At 56.5% G+C, this 11,464-nt stretch overlaps 1 protein-coding gene across 1 annotated transcript in view; it reads right to left on the bottom strand.

The window, feature by feature from the left end:
• Positions 1 to 5,377: 5,377 nt before the first annotated feature.
• AGRN (agrin) overlaps positions 5,378 to 11,464 on the bottom strand; it is an 85,113-nt gene continuing 79,026 nt past the window's right edge. Inside the window, 3 exon segments of the mRNA XM_017743971.1 lie at positions 5,378 to 5,675; positions 6,216 to 6,440; positions 10,515 to 10,602. Of these exon segments, the coding sequence (XP_017599460.1) occupies positions 5,393 to 5,675; positions 6,216 to 6,440; positions 10,515 to 10,602 (596 nt within the window). The 3' untranslated portion in view covers positions 5,378 to 5,392.

Below are 11,464 nucleotides of genomic sequence, written 5' to 3'. Positions count from 1 at the left end.
GAGGGAATCCCCGCCCTCCGCCCCGCCCGCATCCCGAGCGCCCATCCCTGAATCCCGAGTACCCATCCCTGAATCCCGAGTGCCCACCCCCGCAGCCTCCGACCCATCCCGGTGCCCGAGCGCCCACCCCAAAATCCTGAGCGCTCATCCCCGCAGCTTCCATCCCATCCCCGAATCCTGAGCACCCATCCCCGCAGCCTCCAACGCATTCCCGGCTCCCTGAAGTCCTTCCCCGTCCAGCCCCGCGTGTTCCCGGTATCCAGCTCCATCCCACACGGGGCTCGGCAGCACCGGAGAGTTCCCATTATGAACGGAGTCATGGAATTGTTAGCGTTGGGAAAGACCCCATAAAAGACAGAAATCCTCCCAAAGAAATGTCCCGAATCTGGCACCTCCCACGAATCCTGGGTGAGACAACAAAGCCAGCTGTCCAAGAGGGAATAAAAACCAGGACACAGCCACTGACACCCCCCCAGTGTCCCCAGCGGGTCAAAAATAGCAGGTTTGGAACTATAAAAAGCGCCAGCGGATTCTGTGTCCATTCGGGGAATCCCCAGGGAGCTGCCGGGGCAGGAGCCAGCTCATTCCTCAGGGATGAGGGCTTGGAGGGTGGCACAGCTTCCCTGGATCGCTCCCGGGCCAAATAACAACCCTGGCAATGGTGCCCCCTGTCCTGCCCTTCCTGGTGTTCCTGGCACTGAGATTCCCAGTCCTGGGAGCTTCTCCCAGATCTTGGCTGGCTTGGTTTTGTCATCCAGGATCCGTGGGAGATGCCGGCTCCAGGGCATTTCTTTGGGGGAATTTCTGGCTTTTATGGGAAGCAGCATAAATTTGACACGAGCTGGGCCAGCCTGTACTCAACCCCCCTCCAGCTGTTTTTCCCTCTTTTCCCAGGACAAGGACGGGCTTTTTCAACGCCCCTGGAAGAGGGAGAAGCTTGGCAAGGGTGGCACAATGAGGTCATTGTCACCACGAGCCTGGGGGTGCCTCTTTGTCCATTGAGGTTCCTCCAGAGCCGGTGGGGACACAACTCCATCACTGCCAGCATCCCAATGACGCCTTTTCCCAAATTAGCAGCTCCCAAATGGCAGGAATTCCATGGTTTTGCCTCACTTCACTTGGCCTGGATGGAGCTGAGCTCTTTGCTGGACAGAATTCCCCAATTCCCATCTTTTCTGGCAGGGAGGTGACAGCAATTCCAGCAGGAAGAGCTGGTCAGAGCTGGAATGTGGATGCTGGAATGTCCTGGGCTGAGGGGGATCATTCAAATCCAACTCCTTGTCCTTGCACGGGACACCCCAGAAATCCCACCTGGAAATGTTCATCTCAAACCATGTCCTGCTCAAGGCTGATTTTCCATGGATTTCCAGCAGGGAAAACGCTGCCATCCATGAGGAACGACCCCCAGGGGCAGCACCTCAGTGCTGTGAGATCCATGGGATGCAAAAATTCCCTGGAAAACGCCGGTAAAAGAGACAAAGAGGGAAAAGGGGAGACTCCCAAGAGCTGAAACCACTCCCTGACCCCAGAGGAGAGGAAGGAAAGGCATAAAAATCCTGCAAAACCCTGGGATTGGGGTTGGAATTTGTGGAAAAACTGAATTTAGGAGGCACCTGAAGGAGCCCCTCTGCTTCACCCCCCTCTGCCCAGCAAACAGCACCCCAAAAAAAAGCAGGAATTTCCTTTTTTTCCAGGGAAAAAAAGAAGCACCAGGCCCCTTAAAAACCTCTTTAATCGTTTCCAAACTTTATTTCTGGGTGATTCGACGAAAGACACGAGTTAGTAATGGTTACATCATGCTGCTCCTCTACCGTGCATCGCCCTTCGGAATTCAGCCAGCAGCTCCCAAAGTCAGGAATTCCTGAAGCCACACGGACATCTCGGGGGTGTTAAATTAAAGAAAAAAGTCCCCCCCCAAAAAATCAAATCTGGAAAAAATCCCCCACGACCTCAATATCCTTTTTTTTTTCCTTTTTTTTCTTTTTGTGGTTTTGTTTTTGGATATAATGTTATGGAAAAAAAAAAAAAAGCCCACGGCCCTAAGGGCGCTGCTGAAAATTCCGGCTGCTCCCCCACGAGGACACAAAATTCCTGGTTTAAGGCATTTCCAAGCCCCAGCGAAAGCAGACGGAGTTTTTGTATTTATTTTCGTTCCGTTGTGGGCTTTGTGTTGGGTTTTTTGTCGTTTCTTGGCTTCATTTCAGCGGCATTCCCGAAAATCAGCAGCTTCCCCGTCCCTCTGGAGCTGGCACATCCAGCCCTGGCTGAGCCCAGCTGGGAATCTCATTCCCAAAACATGGATTGGGAGCTCCCAGCTCCCTCCCTCCCATCCCACCCCATCCTCTTGGGATCAAAGCCCAGCATTTCCCACCAGGAATCCCAATTTGGAGCCAGCAGCCACCAAAAATGGGGATTTTGGCACCCCCCAGGACCCCCCCAGCCACAGCAGAGCCCCCCCCTGGGAATATTTAACCCCTGGATTTTCCACAGGAATGTCACAGGTTGGGAATTCTATTTTTTTTTAAAATCAAATTAAACAAAATAAAAGCAGATCCAAGTGGTTTTTCCATAGGTTTTTTCCTCTTGGTTCCATCTTTGTTCAGAGCTCACCCTGAGAAAAGAAATTTCACTTTTCCTGGCTCAAAAGTTGGTGCCAAAACCCCCATTTTTGGTAGAAATTTAGGGGAAAAGTGCCCAATTCTGGCACCTTGGGTGGGAATTACCACCCAAAACCCGGTGGGATCCTGCAAATGAATTCCCTAAAGTTGTTTTTCCACGGAGCAATCCCAGCTGCCAGCTGAGGGTGGGAAGGGGACACAGAGGCCCCAAAACACCAGGAAATCCTTCCCATGGAGAAGGAATCCCAGTGGAGGATGGGATCATTTCTTCCAGAGCTTTGATCCATCTGTTCTTCTCCAGCTTCCAGGAGATCTGGAGGCTCCAGGCAGAGGTGCTGCCACTCCCAATCCCACCCCAGAAACTTCGAAACTGGCCTCAAAATTTTCCTTTCCAGGAAGAAAATGCTTAAAAATCCCCCCAAACACTCTCCAGCCCCGTTCCCATCCCTGTTCCCGTCCCGGTTGGACCCATTCCTGGTGGGCTGGCAGCATCCAGAGGAGCATGGAAGACCCAAAAACTCCAAGTCCAAGGTAAAAATTCCAAATTCTCTTTGTGGGAGAGGCTCCGATGGCAGCTCTGCATTCCCAGGCTGGGAGCCAGAGGCTGGAAAATGCTGTGGGTCATGGAAGGACACATCCAAGAGGTGTCTGAAAAGGGAAAGGGATCCTCCCAGCCCCTTTGGAAGAGGCAGAGCATTCCCAGCTCGGGGAGAGGAGCTCCAAGTGATCCCCAGCATGAGGGAGGCCGAGGCTTGGAGGCCTCGGGAAGAGCAGCCGGGGAGGGTCGGGACACGTCCGGATGAACACAAAGTGTGGGAATGAGGTTTCCCAGCTGCTCCTGCACGTGTCCAAGAGGAAGAGGAGGAGGAGAACCACTGGAAAAATCCACATTTTTCCCCCTCCCAGCACCTCTCAGTCCAGCAAAGAGTCACGAGACAAGCGCAGAGCGAAGCTTTGGCCGCCTGGCCGGAGCAGGCCTGGCTCTCTCCCTTCCAGTGCGTGGCATCCCTGATGTGAGCAGAGCTCGAAGGAGAAAAGCACTTGAGATCCTTACACACATAAATTACAGTGAGAGGAACGGGGGGCAGGAGGAAATCGGGTGAACACAGCGCCAGGAGAAGGTTTGGAAGAGCCAGACCCCGGAGTAGGGCGGGAATTCCCCACACGGGAGGGGTCGGGGCCAGGCAGTGAATCCGTGAAGGCCTCGCCAGCGCCCAGCAGCGTTTCCCCCACAGGGGCACGAACAACGCCCCAAAAACACCAGGAAAAAGGGGGGAAACCCCCCCAAAAAAGAAGCTTCAAGTATGAAGAAGATTTTTGCTGCAGTGGGAGAGAGTTCTTCTGTCGCTTCTCGGAGCCTCGAGGTTTGTTCTGTGTCGCTGCTGTTCGGGCCGAGCCTCACCGCCCCGCACGGGCTGCAACCCAAAGAACCCGAAAGAAAAAAGGGGTTTCCTGCCCTCCCTGTCCCCCCCCAAAAAATATAAAAAGCAATAAGTTTACAAAAATAGAAAATAATTACAGCAATAGGCAGGAGGGAGGGGGAGGGAGGGAGGTCCCTGGGCTCTATTTGGCCGAGCAGTGCAATATCCGGGGCTGGTTCAGGGCGTCCTCCAGGACTGGGGACAGCACAGGGAACAGGGGACAGACAGACAGACTGGGGACAGGTCAGGGCAGGGCACAGGGGACAGACAGACTGGGGACAGCACAGGGAACAGGGGACAGACAGACAGACTGGGGACACTGCAGGGCACAGGGGACAGACAGACAGACTGGGGACAGCACAGGGAACAGGGGACAGACAGACTGGGGACACTGCAGGGCACAGGGGACAGACAGACAGACTGGGGACAGGTCAGGGACAGGGCACAGGGGACAGACAGACTGGGGACAGTGCAAGGACATGGAACAGGGGACAGACAGACAGACAGACTGGGGACACTGCAGGGGGCAGGGGACAGACAGACAGACTGGGGACAGTGCAAGGACAGCCAGAGCAGCCCCAGTGGTGGCACACGCTCACAGTCCCACACAGACTGTCCCCGGTGCTGTCACACACTCTGTCACACACTCACCCCCAGGCACTGCCTCCCAACAGCAGGGAAAACCCTCTTCCCTGCCCATTAATAAATATCAATTAAATGAATTCATTTTATAAAAATTAAGTCGTTGTTTCCGCTTAAATCACGTCAGTTCCAACCAATGCCTGTCGCTTTCCTGAGGACACTTAAACCACTGACTTCTTTCTACTGGTATTTCTGTTGAAAACACTGTTCTATTTCTACTCTAAAATACCGATCCGAGTCTCGTCTCCTTGGCATTTGGCCCCAAATTCAAGCTGCATTTTGGTTCAGTGACTGCAGTGCCAATGGTGGCCCATCAAACACGCTGAAGTTACAAAGGGCTGACTGCAAACACAGCCTGGGGAAGCCCAGGAAAAATTCCTCGTGGAAAAAATCCTGCTTTCCAGGTAACTTCTAGGTGGGCTTCAGAAGGAGAAATTTTGGAATATGAACTCCCTGTAGGTCAGGTTAGACCTGAACTACAGGCTCAGACCAGGGAGATAAGCACAGATGCTTCCAGAAAGTGTGAGTAGAATCCAACCCTGTTCTTCCCTGTGAGGGTGGGGAGCCCCTGGGATGGAATTCCCAGGGAAGCTGTGGCTGCCCCATCCCTGGAAGTGTCCCAGGCCAGCTTGGAGCACCCTGGGATAGTGGGATGTGCCTGGGAATGGCACTGGAGGGGCTTTAATGTCCCTTCCAACACCAGTTATGACTCTAATTCCCAGTTACCCCCTCACGGTGCCATGGCAGGGAGAGGCACTGGTCCCTCAGCATTTGTAGGAATTTTGAGGCCACGGTGTGGTGCTGAAGGAAGGGAGGGACATCCCCATCCCATTCCAGCTCTGAATCCTCAGCCAGGGACACGGGAATGCTCTCCTTTCCCCCGGACTCACCCAGCCACAGGGCCCCGTCCGTGTCCAGCTGGGTGGCCCCAAGAGGGGAGGATCCGGCGATGGGAGCTTCATTCCCAACCTGGAGGGAGCCTTCCCTCTGGACCCTGCTCCCGAGGGAGGGAGGAAAACCAGCAATTAATGAACAGCCCCAGAGGGAAGGTCCGGAGCTGTTCCCTGCAAATCCCGACACCGGGAAGCACCAGTGCTTTTCCAGCTGCAGAGCTGAGCATCCCTCTGGATACAATCCTTGCCCCAGTGCCACCCAGCCGTGGGGACTGTCCCCTCCAGCACCCCTGTGGCATCCCACAGAGCCACCCCAGCCCTGCCAGATCCCGTGGCAGGAATCCCTGGCACTCCAGGGGCGTGATCCTTGCCCGCTCCCACCTCCCATAAAAATAAAAAAGGGCCGGCTTGCTCCCACCGGGAACAGAATGTGAAACCCTCAGAGATCCCAAATCCAAGGCACGGCCCTTCCACACCTCCTGCCTGTCCCCTCTGACATTTCGCGGCGTGTCCCAGCAGGGCAGGGCCTGCCCTCTGTTCTCAGCCAAGGAGAGATCCTCGGGGATCCCCGTGCCGTGCCTCGGCCGCCTCATCCCCATCCCCATCCCCATCCCCATCCCCATCCCGCTGTCCCCCCTCACCTGGAGGCTTTGATGTGGATCCACTGGTTGGTGTTGACGGGGACTGTGGAGCGCAGGGTGACGGGTTTGGAGCCGAGGTCGTAGCTCAGCTGCACGAAGCCATCCACGATGGCCAGGGCGATGTAATCTGACTTTTCCAGCCCCTTCCCGCTCCACAGGAGCAGCCCCTGCGTGGCCTCGGTTTTGATGCTGAGCTCGAAGTGGTTGGACTGCAGGGCCTTCTCACTGCGGGGAGAGCAGAGGGAGAACGGGGCTGGAAAAGCGACAGGCGGCTCCTGAGCAGCTCCTTGGAGCAGCCTCCTCCTCCTCCCAGGGAGCTGGGATAGCCTCCATCCCATTCCTGGGATTGGGATACATCCATGGGGTCTGTCCCCACCTGCTGCCCTCAGGAGTGACAGATTTTGGGATAACCTCCACCCCACTCCTGGGATACACCTCAAGGGTGGCAGATTTTGGGATAACCTCCACCCCACTCCTGGGATTGGGATACACAGGATGGGTCTGTCCCCACCTGCTGCCCTCAGGAATGACAGATTTTGGGATAACCTCCACCTCACTCCTGGGAAACATCTCAAGGGTGGCAGATTTTGGGATAACCTCCACCCCACTCCTGGGATACACCTCAAGGGTGGCAGTTTTTGGGATAACCTCCACTCCTGGGATACACCTCAGGGGTGGCAGTTTTTGGGATAACCTCCACCCCACTCCTGGGATGCACCTCAAGGGGGGCGGATTTTGTGCTATCAGAATTCCTGTGGGAGTGGATGGGAAACTCCAAACCAGGCCAGAGGATCCAAGGAGCAGCCCTGGAGGTCTCTGACCCAGCTGCCACTCTTGGGAACACCAATCCCCATCCTCCTGCTGCCCTGAGCGGGGCTGCTCAGCTCTCCTGGGATTCTCCCCAAGATCCAGATGGAGATTCCTTGTTTTTGTCCTCATGGAGCACAATCCCTGCCAGCTGTGCCGCGGCAGCCTTGGCACTCTGGGACGGTGACAGGAAGGGGATGGAGGCAACAAAACCTTCTCTAGGTCTTTTCCCAAGGGAGGAAGGAAGGAAAGATGGGATTTCCCCCATATTTGCATCCCGATTTTTGCCTCTGGAACAGGCACGAGGCTCCTGGCACAGAGACACAGACTGGACAACAGAGACACCACCGAGAGCTTTTTATCCCCACGGGAAGCTGCATCCAGAGGGCAGGACAAGGCCTGATGTCCTTGCAGGGTCGCTCAGCCTGGGCGCCCCCTCTGCAGAGCTCATCCCTCAGGGATAAAAAGCAGGGATGGGGACACACAGGACACACACAGGGACACGGGGACATGCTGAGGCACGGGCACGGCACGAGACAGCGGCAGCCTGGCACACTCACCTGGGCTCCGAGGGGAAATCCAGCGCCTCGGGACTCGGATGGGGGAAAAAAGGGGAGCGTGCCATAAGCGCGGGGCAGCGAGGAGACCCTTCCCTGCCTTCCCTTCCTGCCTTCCCTCCTTCCTTGCCTTCCCTTCCTGCCTTCCCTCCTTCCCTGCCTTCCCTTCCTGCCTTCCCTCCTTCCCTGCCTTCCTTCCCTCTCCCACCCCGCTGGGAACAGCTCTTCACCCCACGCAGCTTCCAAGCAGGAACTGCCTGGAGCGAGCAGGAGAGCCGGGAATTGTCCCCTGGGTGAGCCTCCTCCAGCCATGGAAACACCTGTGGAAGTGGGAGCTGGGGCAGGGAGAGCGGGATAACGGCAAGGAGGGAATATCCAACCTGTGCTGGGCACGGAGTCAGGTTCGGGAGGGGCTGAGAGAGAAAAGGAGCTCAGGAAGGACCTTTTTGCTCTCCACAACTCCCTGGCAGGAGGGGACAGCCAGGGCGGGCTGGGGACAAGGGACGGAGGAGAGGAAATGGCCTCAGTGGAGGTTTGGATTGGATATTTGGGAGAATTCCCTCAGGGGAGGTTTGGATTGGATATTTGAGAGAATTCCCTCAGTGGAGGTTTGGATTGGATATTTGGGAGAATTCCCTCAGTGGAGGTTCGGATTGGATATTTGGGAGAATTCCCTCACTGGAAGGGCTGCCAGGCATTGGAACTGGGGTGGAACATGGAAGTGTTCATAAAACCACATCCAAAAGTGCCACATCCACACAACTTCTGAACACTTCCAATCCCTGACCACCCTTCCAGAGAAGAAATTTTCCCAAATATCCAACCCAAACCTCCCCTGGCGCAGCCTGAGGCCGTTTTTCCTCCTCCTGCCCTTGGGATGCTTCGGGATGAGCTCCCCTCTTGGACGTGGAATTGTCACATGTGGCCTCTGAGTCAGCCCTGGGGCACTCGGAGGACAGGGAGTGCAGGGAAAAGGGGAAATCCAGGAGCGCAGCTGTCCCTGCAAGTGTCACAGGCTCCAGGTCCTGCTCATTCAGCCCTAAATAAACGTAAACTATAAAAATGGATGTCCCAGTAAAAACCAGTACGGGCATGTCAGGGCTGGAGGAGCCATGGGAATGTTGGTCCTGCCCTGGGCACGCCCTGGAGGAGAAAAAATCCACTTTTATGGGCAGCCCACGGCCTGGCAGGGCTCTAGCCAAGCCCAGCAGGGGGAACTGGGAGAAGATCCCTCCCAGGATGGGGCAGCACAGCCCAAAGCACAGCCCAAACTGGCTGGGAATAGGATGGGAATGGTGACATTCCCTCTGCAGGGCACTGGGCCAGGCAGGGTCCCTGGCAGGGCTGTGGCTCGGGGCTGGGGGGGTGCACAGGCACAGTTGTGGGGCCACAGTGCTGGAGGGCACTGCCCAGCTTAGGAGGACACTCAGGAAAATACTAAAAATCCTAAAAATCCTAAAAAAGCCTTCCCAGCCCCTCCCGGTGCTGTGAGCATGCAGGTGATGGCCCTGCAGCCCCCCATGCACAGGCACAGCTCAGCCCCCACGGCCCTGCCCACGCCCAGAGGGCACAGAATGAGGTGGGATGGGATGGGATGGGATGGGATGGGATGGGATGGGATGGGATGGGATGGGGCAGGCAGGGATCCCCCCAAATTCCCCCTTCCCACAGCAGGGAATGCTCCTCATGGAGCAGGGCTTCCCTTCGGTGCAGGACAGACACACAGACAGCACATCTCAGCTGCCCGGGCATTTGGACTTCTCCCCATCCGCCTGCCCTGACCCTTTTTCTGACCCCTCATCCACACCGGGGATGTTTTGAGGGGTGCCCAGCCCGGCCTCCTCCAAAGCCACATCCATGCTGGAAAAATCAGGGCGGGATCAGCACCCTGAGTTTGCATCTCCAACACCTTCAGCTGCTGCCGGAGCAGGGAGCCACAGGAGTTTTCCTTCCCTGTGCTCGTCCTTAAACTCTGTTCAAATCGTGCTTACTAATTAAATTAAGGCATGCCGGGGGGACAACAGCTGGGTGTGGCAGCAGGGCTGGGACAACAGCTGGATGTGACACATCCAGGTAAAGCAGCTCCTGTACAGCCCCACGAGCTGCCGTCAGCACCCGAGTCCTCCTCCCCTCTGGAATGGGAATATTTCCCCCCAAAAGATGCAGGGAGAAGCCCCAGATTCCTCCCCCTCCTCCTGCCCGGAGCTGCCCCGGTGTTTGGGGTGGCAGTGGGGACGCGGTGAGGGTGGGCGGGGCCGTACTTACGCTGGGATCTCATTGCTCAGGTGGCTTGAAAACAGAGAAACAGCGACATTGAGAGGGGACAGACACACAGACAGGGACAGACAACAGCTCCACACGGACACCCCCCGGCAGGGCTGGGAAACTGGGAATGGGACAGGCAGATGGATGGGATCCCATCCAAGACCCTCTCCCAGCGTCCTGGAGGTGGGAATTAACCCCAGTGGGGAGGGAGGAAGGGCACTGAGCAGAACTCCCAGCAGTCTCCTGAAGGAGGGATTTGCAGCCTGGAGGACCTCAGGCAGCATTCCCAGAGGGAATTCCCAAGGACCAGCACAGCCACGGACACCACAGGGTCCTCCCCAGCACGGGGGACGAGCAGAGGTCGGGACAGTCACACGTGTCCCAAAGCAGAGATGTCCCATCCTGCTGGCAGCACCATCCAGCCCGGGACATGAAGGATCCAGCTCCATCCCATTCCCAAACCAGGCTGGAGTTTCCTCCAGGCAGCAGAACCACAGCCAGGCCTGGAGCTGGGAATCTGGGGGGAAAACACTCTGCCAACAGGGCAGCTCTGCAGGGAAGGACCAGGAACAACCGGCCCTGGTTTGGAGCTCCTGGATCCCAGCTTTTCCTCCTGGAATCAGCCCGAATTCCTGGTTTGGGGCTCGGCTCAGGCCAGCAGCCAAGGTACCTCTTGGTGACGGCGTTGTGGTACTCCAGGTACGTCCTGCCGTCGAAGGCCACGGCCTCGGCATCCCCCGCTGCCTTCTCGATGATCACTGAGGGGGGAAGAACAGGGAGGTGGGAAAAGGAGCTGCCAGGGAAAGGCAGATAATTCCTGTCCATGCTGGGACTCTGGGAAAATCCCCCTTTCCTCACTGAGCATCCCTGACACACCCGAAGCTGTGTCCCCTGGAAATGTCACCCCCTGAGAGGTCTGAGCGGCTTTAGAACCCGGGATTTGCAGCATTGCCCCATTTGGAAGCCAGGAAAGGTCGGTTTGAACTGGAATTTTGATTTATTGGGTTTAAATGGAGAGAGAGGAGGTTTAGGTGGGATATTGGGAAGGAATTCTTCCCTGGGAGGGTGGGGAGGCACCAACACAGAGAAGTGTGGATGGCCCATCCCTGGAAGTGGACTGGGATTGCTGGAGCAACCTGGGATAGTGGGAGGTGTCCCTGCCCATGGACGGGGTGGGAAACGATGGGATTTAAGGTGCCTTCCAACCCAACCCATTCCATGATTCCCTAGCCCAGCTCTCCAAGGGTTTTTCTCTCAAAGAACATCCTGATTTGTGCTCCTTTTCACCCTAACCCTTGCTGGATGCGCTGAACTTCTGCAGGAGCTTTTCCAGGTTTTCCATCTGATTTAGGATCTCTGGGATAGTGGGAGGTGTCCCTGCCCATGGGATGAGAGCAGCTTTCAATCCCTTCCAACCAAACCATTCCGTGATTACAGGAAGGACAAGAATTCCAGCTGGGCCTCCATGTTGTCCTGCTGCCACCAGGACAGCTCCAGTGCCATGTGGGTAAGGGGCCACCTCCAGCTTCCCATGGCCACCTCCAGCTTCCCATGGCCACCTCCAGTCCCCATAGCCACCTCCAGCTCCCCATGGCCACCTCCAGCTTCCCATGGCCCCCT

This window comes from Corvus brachyrhynchos, unplaced genomic scaffold (genome assembly GCF_000691975.1).
Source record: "Corvus brachyrhynchos isolate BGI_N302 unplaced genomic scaffold, ASM69197v1 scaffold68, whole genome shotgun sequence".
NCBI lineage: Eukaryota > Metazoa > Chordata > Aves > Passeriformes > Corvidae > Corvus > Corvus brachyrhynchos.
This window is presented reverse-complemented; position numbering and strand designations above follow the sequence as displayed.